The following is a 25,119-nucleotide window of genomic DNA, read 5'->3' on the forward strand; positions in this document are numbered from 1 at the left end:
TTTAACAGATGGTTAGATTATCATACTTTGTGTTTATGCAATGCATATGTTCTATGAATCTAATTAGTACTTTAAAAATATAATTAGTAATTTTTTAAAGAGTTTACTTAGTGCTGTAATGATTTGTGCAAAAGTTTTTTTTTTTTTTTGAGACGGAGTTTCGCTCTTGTTACCCAGGCTGGAGTGCAATGGTGCGATCTCGGCTCACCGCAACCTCCGCCTCCTGGGTTCAGGCAATTCTCCTGCCTCAGCCTCCTGAGTCGCTGGGATTACAGGCACGCGCCACCATGCCCAGCTAATTTTTTTTTGTAGTTTTAGTAGAGACGGAGTTTCACCATGTTGACCAGGATGGTCTTGATCTCTTGACCTCGTGATCCACCCGCCTCGGCCTCCCAAAGTGCTGGGATTACAGGCGTGAGCCACCGCGCCCAGCCTGAGCAAAAGTATTTAATGCTGTAGGTACAGTGTTAGTTTCCTTTGAATTTGGACCAGACCGTTCCACATTGTTCCAGAGATTTGAAATCATAAATCACAAAATTGCGTGTGAGATGAATATTGAATTTGCCTTTTTGAGCAAAGAGATTCTAGTGGTGTTAGGTCTGTATTTTTCCTTGGAAATATATTTTAAGTTGAATATATTATAGTAGGAACCAGAATAGGCTGTATAACAACATGGCACCCTTGCCCCTGGATGGAAAACCTAGATTGTTTAGATATTTTTCCAAAAGCTGAAAGAATGATATTCACAAAGAACATTGCTTTGAAAGTTCAAAAAACAGCATTCTGGCAGCTGCTGTAGGGACTGCTTTTCAAGCAGTTTACATTCAGCAGATAAAAAGCACTCTCTTGTGAAGTATCTTCAGAATTTGGGTTTATCTTGACCAGAAACACTTAAATTTGGTATGTGGGGTTTGCCAATCATGTTTTTCCAGTTTTACTGCCTAAATGGATACTCAAAATATGCATATAAATGTACTGTTCATTTTTCTCCTTGATCATATTAGGGAAATATAGTATTTCTTCTCATATACATTTTTAGGTGGGGGGAATCAATGTTTTCAATTTATTGGTACTCTTATTTATGTAATAATATATGTCACTTGGATTATGTTTTTTTCTTGTTTTCATTTTTAAAATGAGAATCATGCTTTTCTCATACCTTTCTCTGTAATGTTTTGAAAGGGAATTAAGTGCAGATAAAAAATGAATTCTTCGGAAAAATGCTGAAATTCTGAATTCATACATATAAATTTTGCAGTTATACATATTAAGACATGAAATTCTTTCATTACAAAAAACAAATGTTTGGGAAAATTTAAAATGTATGCATTTGTAATGAATATAAAAGCAATTTTCTTCTTTGCAAATTGTAAAATTTTGTGAGTTTATTGTTACATGTAATTTTTGAAATGAGCTCTCTCCTTATTGCCCAGACTGGCGAGCAGTGGCTCAATTCTAGCTCACTCCAGTCTTGAACTCGGGCTCAAGTTATCCTCCATCTCAGCCTCCAGAGTAGCTAGGCATACAGGTGTGTCCCACCACACCCAGCTATTTTTAAAATATTGATTGAGACAGAGTCACTCTGTTGCCTAGGCTGGAGTGCCTCTGGAGTAGCTAGGACTACATGTGTGTATGTGCCACCACACAGGGCTTATTGTTTGATTGCCCAGGCTGGAACACAATGCTGTGATCATGGCTCACTGCAGCCTCAACCTTCTAGGCTTAGGTGATCCTCCCACCTCAGCCTTCTGGGTAGCTGGGATGATAGGCGCATACCACTATGCCCAGCTAATTTTTTGATTTTTTTTTTTTTTTTTTTTCCCAAGACGGAGTCTTGCTCTGTCACTCAGGCTGGTTTGCAGTGGCATAATCTTGGCTCACTGCAGCTTTCACCTCTTGTGTTCAAATGATTCTCCTGCCTCAGCCTCCTGAGTAGCTGAGATTAAAGGAGGGTGCCACCAGGCCCTGCTAGTTTTTGTATTTTTTTTAGTGGAGACGGAGTTTCACCATGTTGACCAGGCTGGTCTCAGACGCCTAACATCTGCCCACCTCGGCCTCCCAGAGGATGATTACAAGTGTAAGCCACTGTGCCTGGCCTAGAAAGGGCACAATTTGAAGACAGTAAAATGTAACCCACGTAAGTCAGGGAATTAATTCAACAACTATTTATTGAACACTTACTATATGCCAGCTACTGTTCTACATGCTGGGATATAGCAGTGAACCAAACTGACAAAAGTCTGTTTTCTGGTAGAGTTCAAATTTCAATGGAAAGATATAGACAACAAATAAATATATTGTACACCAGGTAGTAAGAAGAATATGAGAATAAAATAAAGCAGGATACTAAGTGTGAGAAGAGGGTGGTGGTGGGATAGGTGTTTTTTTAGGGGATGCTGCTTGTATAAAATTACATTTAGGCAAAGATATGAAGGAAGTGAAAGAGCAAGATATGGACTTATCTAGGGGAAGGGTGTTCTATCAAGCAGAATGGTAAGTGCAAAGGTCCCAAGGTAAAGAGTATTTTTGTTGTATTTGAGACACGGGGGAGACTTTTGTATCTCCTTCTTGGAACTAAGTAAGGAGACTGGTAGGAGATGGAAGAGAGGTAGAGAAGACTTTAGGACAAATTAAATTGGATCTTTAGACCATCGTAAAAATTTTGGCTTTGAGGGAGCTAGGAAGCCTATGAGAAAGCGTCTTGAGCAGAGGAGTGACGTGATCTGACTCAGGCTTTGAAAAGATCACCCTGTTGCGGAATCGAGAAGACTGGAAGGGTTATGAGGGTTGAAGCAAGGAACCAGTTAGAAGCATGTTGCATTTTGCAAGCTGTGCATCAGACAAAGGTCTAATATCAGCATCTGTAAGGAACTTAAGCAAATTTATGAGAAAAGAAAACCCCATTGAAAAGTGGGTAAAGGACATGAACAGAAACTTCTCAAAAGAAGGCATACATGCAGCCAACAATCATGAAAAAAAGCTCAACATCACTGATAATTCAAGAAATACAAATCAAAACCACAATGAGATACCATCTCACGCCTGTCAGAATGGCTACTCTTTAAAAGGAAAAAAATAACAGATGCTGGTGAGGTTGCAGAGAAAAAGGAGTGCTTATATACTGTTGATTGGGAGTGTGTAAATTAGTTCAGCCGTTGTGGAAGATATCGTGGTCATTCCTCAAAGACCTAAAAACAGAAATACCATTTGACTCAGCAATCCCATTACTGGGTATATACCCACAGGAATATAAATCATAGAGACACACGCCCGTATATGTTCATTGCAGCACTATTCATGATAGCAAAGAATTCAGGTTAACCTACATGCCCCCACCAGTGATAGACTGGATAAAGAAAATGTAGTATATATACACCATGGAATATTATGGAGCTACAAAAAAAATGAGATCGTGTCCTTCGCAGGATCATGGATGGAGTGGACACCATTATCTTTGGCAAACTAATGCAGGAACAGAAAACCAAATACTGCATGTTCTCGCTTATAAATGGGAGCTAAATGATGATAACACATGGACACAAAGAGGAAAACAGCACACACTGGTGCCTATTGGGGGGTGGAGAGTGGGAAGTGGGAGAGGATCAGGAAAGAAAACCAGTGGGTACTAGGCTTAGTACCTGGGTGATGAAATAAGCCCCCATGACACAAGTTTACCTATATAACAAATCTGCACATGTACCCCTGAATTAGATATATATTAAAAAATCAATAAATAGATGGACTTTTTGAGTTAAGCAGATCACCCTCCGTAATGTTGGGGAGGAACTTTGTCCATTCAACTGAAGGCATTAATAGAACAAAAGATTGACGTCTTCTCAGTGAGAGGCAAGTCTGCCAGCAGATGGCCTTTAGGCTTGAATGAAAACATTGGTTTTTTTCTGGGTCTCCAGCCTGCCGCTGACCCACCCTGCAGATTTTGGGACTGGCCAGCTTCCATAATCATGTGAGCGATTCCTTTAAATAAATCTCTCTCTCTCTCTTTTTTTAAAGCCTATTGAAATAATCCATTCACAAATTTATCATCACTTTGATCTGATAGCTGTCAAAGTAATGAGAACTAGTTAGATTCTGCATAAATTTTGAGGGTAAAGCTGACAAACTTTGCTGACCAAATGGACATGAGGGATTTAAGAGAAAAAGCAGTTAAGAATGGGTAGAGATTTTTGGCCTAAATATTTCTGATTGGAATGACCATATATTGAAATGAAACCTGTAGGGAGAATAGATTTGGGGCAGTGGGCAAAGATAAATTGATTTCAAACATGTTAAGTGCCTATTTACAGCTAGTGCTCGACTTACGACCATGATTGGTTCCGACAGACTGGTCGTAACATGATTTGGTCGTAAGTTGAGTAGGCTATATGTACAGTACTGTGAAATGATGTTATAAAAATCTTTAAGTCATATTTTATCATAATTTTCTTTCATTGTTATATATCATAATTTTCTTTGTTCATTTTATGCCATTTGTATCATCTCTACACCATTTTGTTTCTTATTTTTATATTCGTCAGGTTTAAGTAAAACACTGTATTACCAGTACAACTGGTTTAATATTTGCAAAACATACAAAATTACAAAATACAGGTGCATACAAAAATACAAAATACAGGTGTAAAAAATACCATAGGAAATATTTCCCAATTGCAAAACATATCAAAATATATAAACATGTACGAAACATTTTATTGGCTGCTGGTGCTTGGCTGCGGATCGTTGGTGTCGTCATCTGAGGCAGCAGTTGGGGTTACCGGAGTTGGTTTTTTCATAAACATGGTGAGCTTTGTCTGAATTGTATGTTTCTTTTTTTCTTCATAAATTTCATGATACGGACAAAACACATTGTGCGCCATCCGTTCAATCCCTGCAAATCGTTCGATGTTTGGGTCCATTGCTTAAAAATGTATAAGAAGTTTATTGGAAGGGGTTTGATGAAAAATATCCAAGACACAAAACACAAATTGCTGTACCGAGTCTGGGATAACAGTTGAAATGGTGCACGCAGAGATGGTAGTGCTGCCGGAAGCTGGTCCGCACTGTCGTACGCCCAGCTGGGCAACGTTAGCACTGCCAGACGCGGAGCAGTCGTGGCTAGCAATTGTGGTCGTAAAGTCGAATGGTCGTAAGTTGCATAGGTCGTAAGTAGATCAATACCTGTATTACACATCTAGTCAGTGTGTCAACCATTTAGATATGTGAATCTGAAGTTCCAGAAAGAGGTGTCAGCTAGTTTCTTACTGAAGATAGAAATTTGTGAATCATCAATATTAGATGAGATTTAAAGCTGTAATACTGGATCTGGTCATTTAGGAACTGCATGTAAATAGAAAAAGGAAGAGGTCCAGGTATCCCGCGTCACTCTAGTATTTAAAGGTCATCGAGAAAGGAAAGAACCTGCAAAGGAGACTGAGGGTGACTAGCTAGTGAGGAAGAACAATCGAGAGGCATCCCAGAGCCGGGCATGGTGGCTTGTGCCTGTCATCCCAGCTACTCAGGAGTCTGAGGTCGGAAGATTGCATTGCTTGAGGCCAGGACTTCAAGACCAGCCTGGGCAACCTAGTGAGACCCTGTCTCTAAAACAGTGGAAAAAAAATTGGGTGTGGTGGCACATGCCTGTATTTCTAGCTACTTGGAATAGCTACTTGGGGTCTGAGGCAGGAGAATCACTTGAGCCCAGGATTTTGAGGCTGCAGTGAGCTATGATTGTGCCAGTGTGCTCTAGCCAGGGTAACAGAGACCTTGACTCAAAAAAAAAAAAAAAAAAAAAAAGATATTCTATAGTCAAGTGAAGTAGTGAGGGAGCTGTTTAGCTGTGCCAAATTCTGTTGATAGGTCAAGTAAGATGAGAGGACTGAAACTGATCATTCTAATTAGCAATGTGGACGTTTTGATTTCCTTGATTATCAGTTTCTGTGGGGGGTGGCAGTGAAAGTATGATCAACATGTTCAAGAGAGAGAAAAAAAGTGAGGATTGGAGGTCAGGGAGAACAGACAATTCTAACAAGTTTATTGTGAAGAGGAACAGAGAAATGGGAAGATGGTGGACAAGAAGATTTTTTTTTTTTCCCCTGAGATGGAATCTCATTCTGTCACCAAGGCTGGAGAGCAATGGCACAGTCTTGGCTCACTGCAACCTCTGCCTCCCTGGTTCAAGCAATTCTCCTGCCTCAGCCTCCCAAGTAGCTGGGATTATAGGCATGTACCACCACACCCGGGTAATTTCTTATATTTTTGGTAGAGACAAGGTTTCACCATGTTGACCAGGCTGGTCTCAAACTCCTGACCTCAAGTGATCACCCACTTTGGACTCCCAGAGTGTTGAGATTAGAGGTGTGAGCCACTGCACCCAGCCAAGAGGAATTTTCTTCCATGAGAGATATTGTAGTATGTTTTTGTTTTCAGGCCTATTGGCATTATTCAGAGGAAATATGAGAAATGGATGACGTGAGAGAGAAAAGAGATAGTTGCCTAAATGAAGAGTTGAAAAGGAGAGATTGTTTATATATTGTGATAGGAAGGCAGGCAGAATCTATAGGAACAGGCACAGGTAGGAAGGTAGGTAGATATGTGGTGGGCACTTGTGGCAGTTTTCTTCTGTTTGTTATTGCTTCCTATCGGACTACTGCTGTGATCAGATAAGCAAAGTTAGGGAGAATGAAGAAAGAGGAGATGGGATGAAACCGTTTTCTAGGACAGTATTAAAGTGATTGGATTAGGGAAGTGTATTGGCAGCACCAAGGGTCCACTCAAAGTTGGTGGTTAGGAATATAAAGTGAGATGATTGAACATGATTGTTTTTCTTAGACCAGCTTTGATGGTACAGAGACAGAAGATGTATAAAATATGGTTTATGTCACTAGTGAAATTAGCATATTTTATTAAATTTATAGAAAACCACCTATATGAAATAAAATCAGTGTATTAAGGAAAAAACTTGTGTGTAGTTTTTTCATTGTAACACAAGATAAAGTTATGTAAAACAGGAAGAAAAAGACATTTGCTACATGCCAATTATTGTATTAGAAGCTACAGGGACCTTAAAATTCACTCATTAATTTATTCAGCTATTTATTGGGTACTAAAATTTGTGCTGTTCATTGTTTCAGGTGCTGGGGATACAGTGGTGAGCAAGCCAGAAGAGGTTCCTACCCTCATGAAGCTTATATTTTAATTATACAGTTGGTCTTCCCTATCTGTGGTTCCGCACCCACGGATTCAACCAACTGCGGATGAAAAATATTAGAAAAAAATTAAAAATAACAATACAATAAAAAATAATACAAAATTTAAAAATACAGTGTAATAACTATTTATATATCATTTACATTATATTAGTTATTATAAGTAATCCAGAGATGATTTCAAGTATACGGGAGAATGTGTGTAGGCTGTATGCAAATACTACACCATTTTATATAAGCGACTTGAGCATCCTCAGATTTTGGTATCTGAGGGGGTGGGATGGGAGGTGGGGTTCTGGAACCAATCCCCTGCTGATACTGAGGAAGGACTTAATCTGTTGAGGGGTATAGCTGACAAATACAGAACAAGAAAAAAAGTTAATTGCCCTAATTGTGATCTTATATGGATCATAAATAATCAGGGATGGATAAGGTCAGTGCAAGCTTAAATATAGGTCTGAGAACTTAGGTCCAGAATCCATTATCCAAAACGTTTGATGCTGTAAAATATATATATATATACTTTTAAATTCTCTGCATGTGTTACAAATGTTTTCCTTTTTTCCTTTTTTTTTTTTTTTTTTTTTTTGCTTTTAGAAATGTGGATTTTGTGAACTGGCACTGTGGTTTTTGGGAGTAGTAGCATCCCTTAATCACTTAATCAAGCCCATTAATACTTTTGCATTGTTAATTTATCATTATTCACAGAAATTATGGTAATTAAGACTGCAATGGGTCCATGTCGTTTTATCACCAGGTTTTGAAAAAACTTGGATTTCAGAGTTTTTTGGATTTCAGGATTGTGAGCCTATCACGGAGAAGATAGGATTTTTGTACTCTTTTATTTTTTTGAGCGAGTTTATTTTTTTTAATTGACTACTTTTTTTTTTGAGACGAGTTTCCCTCTGTCACCCAGGCTGGAGTGCAGTGGTGTGATCTCAGCTCACTGCAGCCTCCACCTCCCAGGTTCAAGTAAGTCTCCTGCCTCAGCCTCCTAAGTAGCTGAGACTACAGGCGCGAGCCACCATGCCCGGCTACAGAGTGAGACCCTGTCTCAAAAATTTTACTTTTTGTGAGTCTCGCTCTGTAACTAGACTGGTGTCCAGTGGCATGAACATGGTTCACTGCAGCCTCGATCTCGTAGGCTCAGGCCATCTCCTTGCCTCATTCCCTTGAGCAGCTGTGACTATAGGCGTGCACTACCACACTGGGCTGATGTTTTGATTTTTTGTAGAGACAGGGTCTTGCTATGTTTCCTAGACGGGTCTCAAAGTCAGGCTCAAGTGATCCTCCCTTCTTAGCCTTCCAAAGTGCTGGTAATACAGGTGTGAGCCACTGTGCCCAGCCAGGATTTGTACTTTTAAAATTATTTTTTATTTATTTTTATGAAACACTTGAGTTATTTTAATTACTTTTAATATACATTTTATTATTTATTTCCCCCCACTTTCCTAATTATATATATATATATATCTCAAAATATATATTTTGAGACAGGGTCTTGCTCTGTTGCCCATGCTAGAGTGTAGTGGTGCAATAATCATGGCTTAGTATAACCTCAACCTCCTGGGCTCAAGCCATCTTCCCATCTCAGCCTCCTGAGTAGCTGGGACTATAGGGATGCAACACCACACACCTGGCTAATTTTTTAATTTTTGTAGAGATGAGGTCTCACTATGTTGCCCAGGCTGATTTTGAACTCCTGAGCTCAAGTGATCCTCCCACTTTAGTCTCCCAAAGTGCTGGGATTGTAGGATGAGCCACTGTGCGCAGCTTACTTTGTACATATAAAGAGAGAGTTTGTATGTTTATGTGACACATAAGCAGAAATGAACATGATTTGTTAGGGACAGTAAAGAAAACTGAATTGACTAAACCATAGTGGGTGTGTGTTGGGAAGTAAAGACGAGTTTCTTTTTTTTTTTTTTGAGACGGAGTCTTGCTCTGTTGCCAGGCTGGAGTGCAGTGGTGCAATCTCGGCTCACTGCAACCTCCGCCTCCTGGGTTCAAGCGATTCTTCTGCCTCAGCCTCCTGAGTAGCTGGGACTACAGGTGCGTGCCACCACATCCGGCTAATTTTTGTATTTTTTAGTAGAGACGGGGTTTCATCATGGCGAGAATGGTCCCGATCTCTTGACCTCGTGATCTGCCCGCCCCGGCCTCCCAAAGTGCTGGGATTACAGGCGTGAGCCACTAAAGACAAGTTTCAATACAGGAGAGCGAGATTATTAAAAATCCTCAAATGCCTTTGTGAAATGTTAATACATGAAGTGGTAAACAACAAGAATCATCAGAGTGAAATGATTGGAAGATTAGTTTCCAGCTGTTTATATGATTCAATGGAGCGATAACAAGCTAAGGAGTTACCCATAGGCCAATATTTGTTGAGTACTTAAAACACTGCTGCTGCTCCTCTTATTGCTAAATTATTGGTACCTTTTTTTTTTTTTTTTTTTTTTTCTTGCTCTGTCACCCAGGCTGGAGTGCAGTGGCATGATTTTGGCTCACTGCAACCTCCACCTCCCAAGTGATTGTCATCCCACAGCCTCCTGAGTAGCTGGGATTACAGGTGCCTGTCACCACACCCCTCTGATTTTAGTATTTTTAGTAGAGACAGGGTTTTGACACATTAACCAGACTGGTCTCGAACTCTTGACCTTAAGTGATCCATCTGCTTCTGCCTTGCAGAGTGCTGGGATTACAGGCATGAGCCACCACACCCGGCTGGCACCTCACTATATGCAAGTCATTGGGTGAGGTATTTTACTTACAATCCTTGTAGAAGTTATAAGGCAACTATTCCTCCCACCCCTGAGACAGGGTCTTGCTCTGTTGCCCAGGCTGGAGTGCAAGTGGCATGATCACAGCTCACTGCAGCCTTGACCTGCAAGGCTCAAGTGATATTCCCACCTCAGTCTCCTGAGTAGCTGGGACTACAGCTGTGTGCCGCCACACCCTGTTAATCTTTGTATTTTTTTGTGGAGACAGGGTTTTTCCATGTTGCCCAGTGGTCTGAAACTCTTGGGCTCAAAGAGTCCACCTGTGTCAAAGAGTCCACTGTCTCAGCCCCTGAAAGTACTGGGATTATAGGTGTGAGCCACCGTGCCTGGCCAAGAATCTTATACCCTTGTTGGAATGAAAAGTCTCAGGGCACATAGTTCAAAATATTCTACTTCATAAAAACTTTCTAAGGGATAAGATGCTGTCCTTTTTCCAGATGCTAGTCCTAGATCTTGAGTCAGACATTTGCTTGACATGAAGACTGGTCTGTCAATCTTCAAGAATACTGACTTGTTTTATTTTGGTTTTATTAATATATTCACTAGTCTCTGGCAGGGCACAGTGGCTCACACCTGTAATCCAAGCACTTTGGGAGGCCAGGGAGGGTGGATCACCTGAGATCAGTAGTTGAGACCAGCCTGGCCAACATGGCAAAACGCTGTCTCTACTAAAAATACAAAAATTAGCAGGGAGTCTTGGTGTGCGCCTGTAATCCCAGCTACTCTGGAGGCTGAAGCAGGAGAATGTCTTGAACCCAGGAGATGGAGGTTGCAGTGAGCCAACATGGTACCACTGTACTCCAGCCTGGGAGACAAAGCGTGACTCCATTTCAAAACAAACAAAAATTTCACTAGTCTCCCTAATGGTTATATGGTAGTCTGGTTTCCTGAGGCTCTTTATATTCAAAATGGAGGTGTCTTGTGGAGATTCTCAGATGTATCACCTATTGTGAGATAATAAATTGGCACAGTAGTTTTATTTTTTATTTTATTTTTTTAGAGATGGGGTCTCGCTATGTTGCCCAGGCTGGAGTGCAGTGGCTATTCACAAACGAGATCCCGCTACTGATCAGCACGGGAGTTTTGACCTGCTCCGTTTCCAGTCCGGGCCGGCTTACCCCTTCTTAGGCAACCTGGTGGTCCCCCGCTCCCAGGAGGTCACAGTATTGACGCGGAACTTAGTGCAGACACCCGATCGGCATGGCGCATTACAGCCCAGAACTCCTGGGCTCAAGCGATCCTCCTACCTCAGCCTCCCAAGTAGTTGGGACTACAGGCACGTGCCACTGCTCCCGATGGCACACTAGTTTTAAAACATTTTTTGTGTATTTGGAGAATTGACATGTGCCAACTATTTGTCGTGAGGAAAACTTGTAAAAATAAATTTCTGATTTTTAAAGTTCTTATAACAAAAGTGATTAATCATTTGTATAATTATTAATGTTTGCCCTTCTCACTAGAGTATAAACCTCTTAAAATTTAGGACCTGTGTTCATTTTGTGGAATACTGTATTTTCAGGGTGTAGCACAATGCCTGGCACATGATAGGTGTTTGGAAATGTTTTTTGAAGGGACAAGTGAATGAATTCAGAGTTGAATTGTATGCTGGCAACAGAGATAATTCCTGAATAAGTTTCTGAATAAGAGAATCCTAACCTCAAAAAGTCTGCTAATCTCTTCTAAAAGGTTGGAACACTGAAACCAGACTAAGAGATAATTTAAAAACAATTTTTTTATGGGTACATATGAGATATATTGATGCAGGCATGCAATGTATAATAATCACATCATAGTCAATGGAGTATCAAAAAAACATGATTTTTTTACCTTCAATAAAACTGTAGGAAGTAAAAGTGTACTTCAGTAGAAGTGTAGAGAATATAATCTTTTAAAACTGAGGAGTTCGAAAATATATGAAGTTATTTTTATTTTAGGCAATGTTTGACCGTAAATTGCAGAAGCTTCTTGGTGATTCTTGGTGATTTGCACCATACCGCTGTAGCTTGTCTATATCTGTAGAATGATAAACTTATTCTGAATTTTAAATTTTTTTTATATAAGTAAATGGATTTAAATCTATTTTGAATTAACATTTTTATTTAACTGTGATTTTCTTTTTTTTGGGGGGGGTAGTTGACCTCCTTTTTGTCTTCCCCTATACCCAAATTACTGATGTTCATCAATAATTTCCTCTTTTCTGATAAATTTTTGTTATGGTCTGTTCTGCAGAGAAAGATGCTGGTTTCAAGTTTTGGAGATCCCAGTTTTTTATGGAACACAGTTCTGTAAAATTTTCATAAGATTCCTTGGCAATAACATACGCTTGTGATGGACCCTAGAAATACTGCTATGTTAGGATTGGGTTCTGATTCCGAAGGTTTTTCAAGAAAGAGTCCTTCTGCCATCAGTACTGGCACACTGGTCAGTAAGAGAGAAGTAGAGCTAGAAAAAAACACAAAGGAGGAAGAGGACCTTCGTAAACGGAATCGAGAAAGAAACATCGAAGCTGGCAAAGATGATGGTTTGACTGATGCACAGCAACAGTTTTCAGTAAAAGAAACAAACTTTTCAGAGGGAAATTTGAAATTGAAAATTGGCCTCCAGGCCAAGAGAACTAAAAAACCTCCAAAGAACCTGGAGAACTATGTATGTCGACCTGCCATAAAAACAACTATCAAGCACCCAAGGAAAGCACTTAAAAGTGGAAAGATGACGGATGAAAAGAATGAACACTGTCCTTCAAAACGAGTAAGTAGAATTCCTAACAATATGTGGTTATTGACAATATTTTCATTTCCATGTTAATTTTTATCTATCCTACTTACATATCCCAGTAGTTTGATTTTAATCTCTCTGTGTTATTTCCAGATTCTTTGTTTTGTCAGTCTTTTTTTTTTTTGAGACGGAGTTTCGCTCTTGTTACCCAGGCTGGAGTGCAATGGCGTGATCTTGGCTCACCGCAACCTCCGCCTCCTGGGTTCAAGCAATTCTCTTGCCTTAGCCTCCTGAGTAGCTGGGATTACAGGCACGCGCCATCATGCCCGGCTAATTTTTTGTATTTTTAGTAAAAACGGGGTTTCTCCATGTTGACCAGGATGGTCTCGATCTCTTGACCTCGTGATCCACCTGCCGCAGCCTCCCAAAGTGCTGGGGTTACAGGCGTGAGCCACTGCGCCTGGCTTGTCAGTCTTAAAATAAGCTTGAGGCTTGTCAAAGATGTAAGTTAATAGCATAACCATGTATGTATTTGTACATGTAAAATTATGAAAATTTTGGTTTTTTTGAGATGGAGTTTTGCTCTTGTTACCCAGGCTGGAGTGCAGTGGTATGATCTCAGCTCATGGCATCCTCTACCTCCTGAGTTCAAGCAATTCTTCTGCCTCAGTCTCCCAAGTAGCTGGGATAACAGGCGCTCACCACCACACCTGGCTAATTTTGTATTTTTAGTAGAAACGGGTTTCACCATGTTGGCCATGCTGGTCTCGAACTCCTGACCTCAGGTGATCTGCGTGCCTCTGCCTCCCAAAGTGCTGGGATTATAGGCATGAATCAACGTGCCCAGCTGAAAAATGTTTTAAATGGAGGTATACTCACCATTGTTGCTTCTAATGTGACATAGTGGAAAGAATATTGGATTTGTAATAGTTAGAAAACGTAGATTTGAACCTTACCTTCCTATTTACTAACAGACGATGGACAAATTAGCAGAGAAGGAACTGAGGATCAAAAGATGTTAAAACTACCTACCTTTCAGGATGGTTGTAAGGATCAGATTCACTAACACATGGTGAAAGCTTTTGTTAAATGAATTATTCTGTAAAGTATTAATTCCTATTATTGTTCTTCCTAAGCTAGACAATATATTAAAAATGTCCCAGCTGGTGCAGTGGCTCACTTCTGTAATCCCAGCACGTTGGAAGGCCAAGGGTGGCAGATCACTTGAGGTCAGGAGTTCTAGACCAGCCTGGCCAGCATGGCAAAACTCCGTCTCTACTGAAAATACAAAAATTAGCCAGGTGTAGTGGTGTGCACCTGTAGTCCAGCTACTTGGGAGGCTGAGGCAGGAGAATCACTTGAACCCAGGAGGTGGAGGTTGCAGTGAGCTGCGATCACACCACTGCACTCCAGCCTGGGCAATGGAACAAGACTCCATCTCAAAAAAAACAAAACAAAACAAACAAACAACAAAAAAAAAACAGTCCCCCCACCTTCCTGCCAGCTATCCAAATTAACGGCTAATTTTTCTTAACTCTGTTTACCACTGTCTAGTAAAGATATTAATTTTCTGTTGGATCATGTGTTGAGTACAAGTTTAGTCACTTTATACAATATTGAATTTTATACTGTTGGCACCATGTGTGCCCACATACTGATTTAAATAGTATGCATACAAAACCAAAGTAATGGCAGAAAGAGTTGGCTTAATGTTTTGACTAAAATTTTGGGATATCCCTGACTGTATGAAGTGACTTGATTTTTGCTGTTAATTCTTTATCATCACATTCATTTGGTTTTTACGTTTCCAGTTTTCAGAAAAACACTGTTGCAGACTCTTCATTGTTTTTCAGATTGCTAGTTCTTGAAAAAATTTAACTGGATAAATTGGTTAACTTATCCCGAGTTTTCCCTCGTCTGGGAAATGAAGATAATAACTATTCCATTTGATCTCAGGAATTTTCCTAAGATTGAAAAAGATATTTATCTAGACCTTTTTACTTGAAATGTTGTTAGAGCATATTTTGCACAAGTAACTTGTAAAGCTCTCCAGGATGATTGTCTTTAGTAATCTTTCTATAGTGTTACATTATTTTATTTATTTATTTTTTTGAGATGGAGTCTTATTCTGTCACCCAGGCTAGAATGCAGTGGTACCATCTTAGCTCACTTCAACCTCTACCTCCTGGGTTTAAGCGATTCTTCTGCCTCAGCCTCCCAAGTGGTTAGGACTACAGGCATGTGCCGCTATGCCTGGCTGATTTTTGTATTTTCTTTTTTTTTTTTGAGACGGAGTTTCGCTGTTGTTGCCCAGACTGGAGTACAATGGCACGATCTCGGCTCACCGCAACCTCCGCCTCCTGGGTTCAGGCAATTCTCCTGCCTCAGCCTCCTGAGTAGCTGGGACTACAGGCACGCACCATCACGCCCAGCTAATTTTTGTATTTTTAGTAGAGACGAGGTTTCACCTTGTTGACCAGGATGGTCTCGATCTCTTGACCTCGTGATCCACCTGCCTCAGCCTCCCAAAGTGCTGGGATTATAGGCGTGAGCCACTGCGCCCGGCCGATTTTTGTATTTTTAGTAGAGATGAGGTTTCATCAGGTTGGCCAGGCAGGTCTCGAACTCCTGGCCTCAAGCAATACATTCACCTTGGCTTCCAAAAGTGCTGGGATTACAAGTGTGAGCCACTTCGCCTAGCCTCTATAGTGTTATTTTAAGTAGTCAGTGATGAGGTTTTGTACTCAAAAATTTCACCTTCAGTACTTTACGCTCAATATGTAAGTAGGTTATATACCATATCCTGTTTATGGTACAGTGCAGTCTGTGGTTTCTGAGGGAAGATATATGTTTAATTTCAAAACTGCCAGTGGATGGTTGGATGTTTACATTTTCAACAGTTTGTAGATAGGAGTTTGAATATGTTATTGTCCTCTGAATTAGTTCTTCAAAAATAATGAAAAGAGTATGAGCAATGGAGTCAGAGCCAATTTCAAATCCTGGCTTAATAGCTTTGTACTTTCAAATAAGTTTGTCTTACTGGGCCTTGGTTTTCTTATTAATAAAGTAGGACTGTATTGGTACTGATCTTAAATGGTTATTTTTAGAATTAATTTTAAATATAGTTATCTTGGAAGTGTAGGTCCTTGTGTATGTTCTCTCTTCTCTATTACAGTCTAAGGTAGGGCTTTACCACCTGGGAACTCTAGAAGGATGTGGGAGAGTGTGATTGCCCTTAGAATATGATACTACGCGTAGAATTTTGTGTTTGTTGGGATGCAGTTTTATATAGCTCTCATTTTATATGGCTATTTTATGTAACTGTTTTCAGAAGGGTTCATGGTACCAAAAAGATTAAACATCATTGGTTAAAGAGGAAAAGATAGACTATTATGAGTTAGGTTGGTAGTCAAAGAAAGTTTGGGGTTTTTGTTTTAAAGGAAGGCTTTGCCAAACAAATTTGGCAAAATTGGCAAAACCAAAATTTCCCCCACCTCAGTTCTTTAAAAGCAGTTGATCTTTTTGTCTATGTTGTTTAGAGCAAAGTTAGGCCTTAAATTTCTGATAAAAACATGTAGTGCAGATCACATACTTTACCTTTTAATAGAATTTTTCATTTAACAATAAAGGTCAAAATATAAGGCCCTTGGAAAAAATATATAAATTATTTGCTGTCATGGTAGCACCTGAATGATTATGTTAACTATTCAGTTTTTAAAGGCAAAACTCAAGTTGTTTCATAAATGCAGTTTTCACTTTCTTGAATTATGTGACATATTCTTAAATTTATAGTAGTCATAGACTCTATTATTTAGAGTAATTTAGACATGTCATTTATATTTTTTAAGACTTTTTTTTTTTTTTTGGAGACAGTTTTACTATTATTGCCCAGGCTGGAGCACAGTGGCGCCATCTTGGTTCATTGCAACCTCTGCCTCCCGGGTTCAAGTGATTCTCCTGTCTAAGCCTCCTGAGTAGCTGGGATTACAGACATGTGCCACCACGCCCAGCTAATTTTTGTATTTTCAGTAGAGACAAGGTTTCACCATGTTGGCCAGGCTGGTCTTGAACTCCTGACTTCAGGTGATCCATCCACCTTGGCCAAAGTGCTGGAATTACTGGCATGAGCCACCTAGCACAGCCAAAATCGTGTATTTCTAAACCTTTTTCATTATCCCAAATTAAAACTCAGTAACCATTAAACAGTATCTTCCATTTCTTCTGTCCCCAGTTACTGGTAATATCTAATGTACTTGCTGGGTGCGGTGGCTCATGCCTGTAATCCCAGCACTTTGGGAGGCTGAGGTGGGAGGATCACCTGAGGTCAGGAGTTTGAGACCAGCCTGGCCAACATGATGAAACCCCATCTTGACTAAAAATACAAAAAATTTGCCGGCTGTAGTGGCGGGTGCCTGTGATTCCAGCTACTTGGGAAGCAGAGGCAGGAGAATAGCCTGAATCCAGGAAGCAGAGGCTGCAGTGAGATGAGGTTGCACCGTTGCACTCTATCCTGGGCAACAATAGCAAAACTCCATCTCAAAAAAAAAAAAAAAAAACTAATGTACTTTTAGCATCTGTAAATTTGCCTATTCTAGCTAACTCATATAGATGTAATCATACAATATTTTTCCTTTTGTGTCTGGCTGATTTCATTTACCATAGTGTTCTCAAGTTGAAACTATATTGTAGCATGTGCCAGAACTTCATCCCAATTCAGGGCTGAATAATCCATAGAATGGATATACCACTATTCCTTCCCTCCCCTCCCCTCCCCCTCCCCTTGCATCTCCCCTCCTCCTCCCCTGCCCCTCTCTCTTCCCCTCCTCTCCCCTCCCCCCTCCCCTCCCCCTCCCCTCCTCTCCCCCTTCCCCCCTCCCCTCTCCCATCTACCCTCTGCACCCCTCCTCTCTTCTTTTTTTTTCTTCTTTATTTCACTCTTCTTGCCCAGGCTGGAGTGCAGTGGCACAACCTCTGCCTCCCAGTTCAAATGATTCTCCTGCCTCAGCCTCCTGTATAGCTGGGGTTACAAGCATGTGCCACCACACCTGGCTAATTTTTGTATTTTTTAGTAGAGACGAGGTTTCTCCATGTTGGTCAGGCTGGTCTCAAACTCTGGACCTTAGGTGATCCGCCCCCGTCTGCCTCGCAGTGTGTGGGGATTACAGGCATGCGCTACTATGCTTGGCCATCACTTTATTTTTATTATTTATTTATTTATATTTTTTTGTAGAGATGGGGTTTCATCATGTTAGCCAGGATGGTCTCGATCTGTTGACCTCATGATCCGCCTGCCTCAGCCTCCCAAAGTGCTGGGATTACAGGCGTGAGCCACCACACCCGGTTTCACCACATTATTTTTTATTCATTCATTTGTTGATGGAGTCTTGGTTCACATCCAATGTTTGACTCTTGTGAATAATGCTTTCGTGAATGTTGCCATACAATTATCTGTTCAAGTTCCTGCTTTGAATTTTTGGGTATGTACTTGGGAATATAATCACTGGGTCATATGGTAATTATTTATTTAGCTCTTTCAGGAACTGTAAACTTTTTCAGTGGCTTTATTATTTCATATGCCACCAGCAGTGCATGAGTTTTCTGATTTCTGTGAATCTTCATGAGGTTTTCTTAATTCATTCTTCCCTTCCTCCCTCCCTCCCTCCCTCCCCTTCTTCCCCTCCCCTTCTCTCCCCTTCTCCCCCCTTTCTTAAGTTGTAGAGCTGGTTTTTGATTTGCATTTTCTTAAGACTAATGATGTGCTTATTGGTCATTTGTGTATCTTCTTTAAGAAATGTTTGTTCAAATCATTTGAGTACTTAATTATGAATTGTGTTTTTGTTGTTGAACTGTCCAGGTTCTTTATTATAATCTGTATATAGGATTTTAAATATATTTTCTCTCATTCTGTGGATAGTCTTTTCATTTTCTTTTGTGTCTTCTGATGCAAAAAAAGTTTTCAGTTTTGATGAAAACTGGGTACAGTTTGTTTTTCCTTTATTGCCTGTATTTTTAGTGTCATATCCTAGAAATCACTGCCAAATCCAATGTTGTGAAAGTCTTGCCCCTATGTTTTCCTAAGGGCTTTATTTTAGTTCTTATGTTTAGGCCTGTTATCCATTTTGAGTTTAAGTTTTGTATATGATTTAAAGTAAGAGTCCAGCTTCATTCCTTTGCTTGTGGATATTCAGTTTTTTCAGCATTATTTCTTGAAGAGAGTATCCTTTCTTCATTGAATGGTTTTGGCACCTTAGTTTAAAAAAAGAAATTAGTGGCTGGGTGCGGTCGCTCACACCTATAATCCTAGCACTTTGGGAGACCAAGGCAGGCAGATCATGAGGTCCGGAGTTCAAGGCCAGCCTGACCAACATAATGAAACCCCGTCTCTACTAAAAATACAAAAATTAGCTGGGTGTGGTGGCGCTCGCCTGTAATCCCAGCTACTCAGGAGGCTGAGGTAGGAGAATTGTTTGAAACCAGGAGGCGGAAGTTGCAGTGAGCCGAGATTACGCCACTGCACTCCAGCCTGGGTGACAGAGTGAGACTCCATTTCAAAAAAAAAGAAGTTAGTGACCATATCTGTGATTTCAGGACTGTCTTTCATTCCATTACATTGGTCTGTATATACGTCTATCTTTCTACCAGTACCACACTGTTTTCATTACTGTAGCTTTGTAGTTCATGTTTGTTGTTTGTTTTGTTTGTTTGAGTTGGAGTCTCAAACTCCAGGCTGGAGTTTGCCCAGGCTGGAGCACAGTGGTATGATCTTGGCTGGAGACCGCAGCCTCCACCTCCTGGGTTCAGGTAATTCTCCTGCCTCCTGCCTCAGCCTCCCGAGTAGCTGAGATTATAGGTGCCCAGTACCATGCCTGGCTAATTTTTGTATTTTTAGTAGAGACAGGGTTTCACTGTGTTGGTCAGGCTGGTCTTAAACTCCTTAGCTCAAGTGATATGCCTTCCTTAGCCTCCCAAAGTGCTGGGATTATAGGTGTGAGCCACTGTGCCCATCCTGTTTGTTTGTTTTTAAAGAGAGAGGTTCTTGCTCTGTCACCCAGGCTAGGCTGCCCACTGCAGCCTCAAACTCCTGGGCTCAAGTGATCCTCTTGCCTTGGCCTCCCAAAGTGATGGGATTACAGTTATGAGCCACCATGCCTGGCGTGTAGTAAGTTGAAATCAGGAAGTGTGAGTCTTGCAACTTTGTTCTTTTTCAAAATTGTTTTGGCTATTTGTGGTTCTTGCAATTCCATATGGATTTTAGGATAGGGTTTTCTGTTTCTGGAAACAACAGTGTTGGAATTTTGATAGAGATTACATTGAATCTGCAGATCACTTTAGGTAGTATTGTCATCTTAATATGAAGTCCTGAAATCCATGAATGTAGGATGTCTTTTGTTTATTTAAGATTTCCTTAATTTCTTTCAGTAATATTTTGTAAAATATTTGGTGTTCAAGCCTTTTACCTCCTTAAATTTATTCCTGTCTATTTATTTTTTGATGTGATTGCAGATTGCATCAAATTTGCAGAATTGTTTTAAATTTATTTTTCAGATTGCTCATTGTAAATATATAGAAATACACTGATTTTTTAATTCCTATTTTTAATTGTTTTTTAGAGACAGGGTCTTGTTCTGCTGCCCATGCTGGAGGGCAGTGGCATAATCATAGCTCATTGTAGCCCCAAACTCCTGGACTGAAGCAGTCTTCCTGCCTCAGCTTCCTTTTGTTTATTTTAATAAAGAAAAAAATTATTTTTGTACAGATGGGGTCTTCCTGTTTTGCCAAGCTGGTCTTGAGCTTCTGACCTCAAGTGATCCTCCTTCCTTGGCCTCCCAAAGTACCGGGATTACAGGTGTGAGCCACTGTGTTGGCCACAGCTGATTTTGGCATGTAGCTTTTGTATCCTGCAACTTTGCTGAATTCATTTATTAGCTTGAGCAATTTGTTGATGCCTAAGGGTTTTCTACATATAAAATTGTGTCATCTGCCGACAGAGATAATTCAGTATTTTAACATATGCCTCAGGTATTTCTTAGATTCTAGCAGATTTGGGAAACACTGCTTTTACTCACTGTGAAATGAGAGTGAATTATTTTCTGTCCAGTGAGTTAGCTACTGAAAATAGTGTTTTTTGTCTACTGAAATACTATGTATAATTTTTTTTATAATTTTAAGATTATAAACTCCCAATGGCCATAGATTACATACAATATTCTGAATGGGGTCAAGCAACCTCTTTAGTGGTCTTTACAGTTAGAACTTAAATAATAAGTAAACTGAAAGTAGTAGACACTGGTACTATAGCAGGAAGACAATAAAATAATAGGAAAATGGAAACATAGAAGGCAGTGTAAGAAACAATAGCAAAGGATGAAGATAAAGTGACATCAGGTTGCCTCAGAGGATAAAGTTTTCTGTCCATAATCCATGCTAGTATGGTATGTAGGCTAATGTCTGAGTTATATTCATATATATGTATAAATAGGTTGGTGCAAAAGTAATTGCAGTTTTGTACCAGGAATCCTTTTTTTTTTTTTTTAAGACAGAGTCTCCTTTTGTTGCCCAGGCTGGAGTGCAGTGGCATGGTCTCAGCTCACTGCAGCCTCCACCTGGGTTAAGGCAATTCTTCTGCCTCAGCTTCCTGAGTAGCTGGGATTACAGGTGCTCGCCACTACACCCGGCTAATTTTTGTATTTTTAGTAGAGACAGGGTTTCACCATGTGTGCCAGGCTGGTCTTGAGCTCCTGACAGCCTCCCAAAGTCCTGGGATTACAGGAGTGAGCCCCTGTGCCCGGCCATTGACCATGAACTTTAAATCATTACAACTAGGCTCAAATACATCTTTCTTTGTTAATCAAAAAAGGAACCATTACAATAAAAATTTGTGCCAACAGGAAATCAGTTTGTTTAATCCTGTAACATAAAAATCCATGTTTCTGGATTTGACAAACTCTTGGAAAGCATTTTCTGCATCCTGCTGGTTGTGGAAGCAGTTTCCCTGCAACAAGTTGTCAATGCTTGAAGTGGTAGTCGGTTGTTGGAGAGGTCAGGTGAATATGGCAGGTAAGGCAAAATTTAGTAGTCTAATTCATTCAACTTTTGAAGTGTTGATTGTGTGATATGCAGTCAGGCATTGTCGTGGAGAAGAATTGGGCTGTTTTTGTTGATCAATGCTGGCTGCAGCTTTTGAGTTTCTGGTGCATCTCATCAATTTGCTGAGCACACTTCCCAGATGTAATGGTTTTGCCATGATTCAGAAAGCTGTAGTGGATCAGACTAGCAGCAGACCACCAAACAGTGACCATGACCTTTTATGGTACTAATTTGGCTTTGAGAAGTTCTTTAGGGCTTCTTCTGGGTCCAACTACTGATCTGGTTGTTGCCGGTTGTCATATAAATTCTACTTTTAGTTGCACGTCACAATCTGATTAAGAAATTGTTCGTTGTTGGTGTGTAAAATGCCAAACAACCGTAGAATGGTTGAAGTTGAGTTCTTCAGCAACTTCTCATGTAGTTATAAAAGGATCAGCTTTGATGATTGCTCTCAGTTGGTCGTTGTCAACTTCTGACAGCAAGCCACTATGCTTCTCATCTTCAAGACCCTCATCTCCTTTACAAAACTTCTTGAACTGCTACTGTACTGTACATTCGTTAGCAGTTCCTGGGCCAATGTGTTGTTGATGTTGCAAGTTGTCTCTGCTGCTTTATGACCCATTTTAAACCGAAATAAGAAAATTGCTTGAATTTGCTTTTTGCCTAACATTTCCATAGTCTGAAATGAATATAAAATAAACAGCAAGTAGTAAGTCATTAGCAAAAAACATAAAGTGAGAAATGCACATTAAAATTATATATAACATAACCACATTTAAGAATGTATTCTGAAAGGGTGCAGTGGCTCACACCTGTAATCCCAGCACTTTGGGAGGCTGAGACGGGCAGATCACCCGAGGTCGGGAGTTCGAGACCAGCCTGACCAACATGGAGAAACCCCATCCCTACTAAAAATATAAAAATTAGCCAGGTATGGTGGCGCATGCCTATAATCCCAGCTACTCAGGAGGCCGAGGCAGGAGAAGCACTTGAACCTGGGGCCAAGGTTGCAGTGAGCTGAGATCACATCATTGCACTCCAGCCCAGACAACAAGAGTGAAACTCCATCTCAAAAAAATAAAAACAAAATAAAAGAACATATTCCCATGTTAGGTGGCAAATTTCAACAATGCAAAAACTGTAGTTACTTCTACACACCAGTATTACCTGTTATATTTATAATTTTAACAATTACATATATATAGTTTCCTTAAATATGTGTGTATGTATATGTATGTGTATGAATATATATAAACTGGTAGAATACATATAACCTGAACTTTTCTATTTTAATCATTTGTAAGTGTATAATTTTGAGCCATTAGGTAGCTGCACATTGTTATGCAACCATCCCCATCCCTCAGCTCTAGATCTTTTTGGTACTTTCCTGCCGACACTTAATATTCACTTTTCATTTTCTCCTCCTGCAGCCCCTGGCAAAACCACTATTCTTCTTTCTGTCTCTTATTTTGACTACTTTAATTACCTCATATAAGTAGAGTCATACAATATTCATCCTGAGGTAACTGGCTTATTTCCCTTAGGATAATGTACTCAAGGTTTGTCCATTTTAGAGCATGTCAGAGTTGCTTTCATTTTTAAGACTGAATAATATTCCAGTGTATGTATATACCAGATTTTGTTTATCCATTCTGTGGATATGTCAGATTCAGAAGCTGTTTGCGAATTTTTAGGTTAATACGATTGTCAGCTATTAATTTCTAGATTTGTTCAGCTGTTACTTTTCTGGGGAGTATTTTGCTAGATAAGTTAATTTAGTCCACCTATGGATGGACACTGGTGTTGCTTCCAGCTTTTAACAACTGTGACTAATGCTGAATGTGGGTATACAAAAATCTGAGTCCCTGCTTTTACTTTTGGGTATATTTGTGGTGGTTTTTTTTTTTTTTTTTTTTTTTAAAGACAGAGTCTCACTCCTGTTGCCCTGGCTGCAGTGCAGTGATGCAATCATAGCTCATTGCAGCCTTGACCTCCCGGGCTCCGGTGATTCTCCCACCTCAGCCTCCTGAGTAGCTTGGACTACAGGCACACACTACCACTCCTGGCTCATTTTTTTATTTTTAGTAGAGACGGGGTTTTCACCATATTGCCCAGGCTGATCTTGAACTCCTAGACTCAAGCAGTCTGTCCGCCTCAGCCTCCCAAAGTGTTGGGATTAGATGTGAGCCACAGTGCATGGCTGGGACATTGTAATTCTGTGTTGAATTTTTTGAAAGAATTACCATACTGTTTTCCACAGGGGCTGTACAATTTTACATTCTTACCAGGAACTCAGAAGTGTTCTGATTCTTCCACATCCTCAGTAACAGTTATTCTGTGTTTTAAAAAAAATTATAGCCATCTTAATGTGTGGGAATTACCTATTATATTTATAATCCATACTTATATATATGTAGTTTTGTTTGTTTGAGACAGGGTCGTGCTGCTGCCTAGGTTGGAGTGCAGTGACATGATTGGCCTCACTGTAGCCCTCATCTTGACCTCCTGGGCTCAAGCAATTCTACCACTTCAGCCTCCCAAGAAGCTGAGGCTACAGGTGTGTGCCACCGCACTTGGCTAATACTTTCATTTTTTGTGGAAATGGGGTTCTCCTTATGTTGCCTGGGCTGGTCTTGAAATCCTGGGCTCAGGTGATCCTCCCATCTCAGCCTCCATAAGTGCTGGGATTACAGCTGTGAGCCATCATGCCAGAGAGCCACTGTGCCCGGCTTGATAGGTGGTGTTTTTTTAAAACATAAGACTAATCCCAGCACTTTGGGAGGCGGAGGTGGGTGGAACATGGTAAAACCCCATCTCTACTAAAAATACAAAAATTAGCTGGGCGTGGTGGTGTGCACCTGTAGTCCCAGCTACTCAGGAGGCTGAGGCAGGAGAATTGCCTGAACCCAGGAGGCAGAGGTTGTGGTGAGCCGAGATCGCGCCGTTGCACTCCACCCTGGGCAACAAGAGTGAAACTCTGTCTCAAACAAAAAACAAAAACCTGGGTGTGTAAATATTAAAATTAGCTGGACATGGTGGTGAACGCCTATATCCTGAGCTACTCAGGAGGCTGAAGTAAGAGAAACTGTTGAACCTGGGAGGTAGAGGTTGCAGTGAGCTGAGATCACACCACTGCACTCCAGCCTGAGTGACAGAGCAGGACTCTGTCTCAAAAAAAAAAAAAAAAAAAAAAAGAAGTCTAAGATCTTTTGTCTTTCTACTTTATCTTCAGTGCTCCAAAAGAAACACTCCTGAAGGGGAACTCCTATTGAGATTGTGATAAAGGGTAATATTTTCTCCTTTAGTGACCATGGGGGAAATTAGAGAATAAGAAT

The 25,119-nt window shown here is 40.3% G+C and overlaps 1 protein-coding gene across 3 annotated transcripts in view; it reads left to right on the forward strand.

Moving 5' to 3' along the window:
* Positions 1-25,119, forward strand: part of ASH1L (ASH1 like histone lysine methyltransferase) — a 245,358-nt gene that overhangs the window by 35,553 nt on the left and 184,686 nt on the right. For all 3 annotated transcript variants that reach the window (XM_032264961.1, XM_032264963.1, XM_032264962.1), the window contains one exon: positions 12,212-12,730. In XM_032264961.1, coding sequence (XP_032120852.1) covers positions 12,311-12,730 — 420 coding nt within the window. In that variant the 5' untranslated portion in view covers positions 12,212-12,310. The remainder of the gene's footprint in view (positions 1-12,211; positions 12,731-25,119) is intronic.

Source organism: Sapajus apella, unplaced genomic scaffold (assembly GCF_009761245.1).
Source record: "Sapajus apella isolate SASKATOON/1434 unplaced genomic scaffold, GSC_monkey_1.0 scaffold148, whole genome shotgun sequence".
NCBI lineage: Eukaryota > Metazoa > Chordata > Mammalia > Primates > Cebidae > Sapajus > Sapajus apella.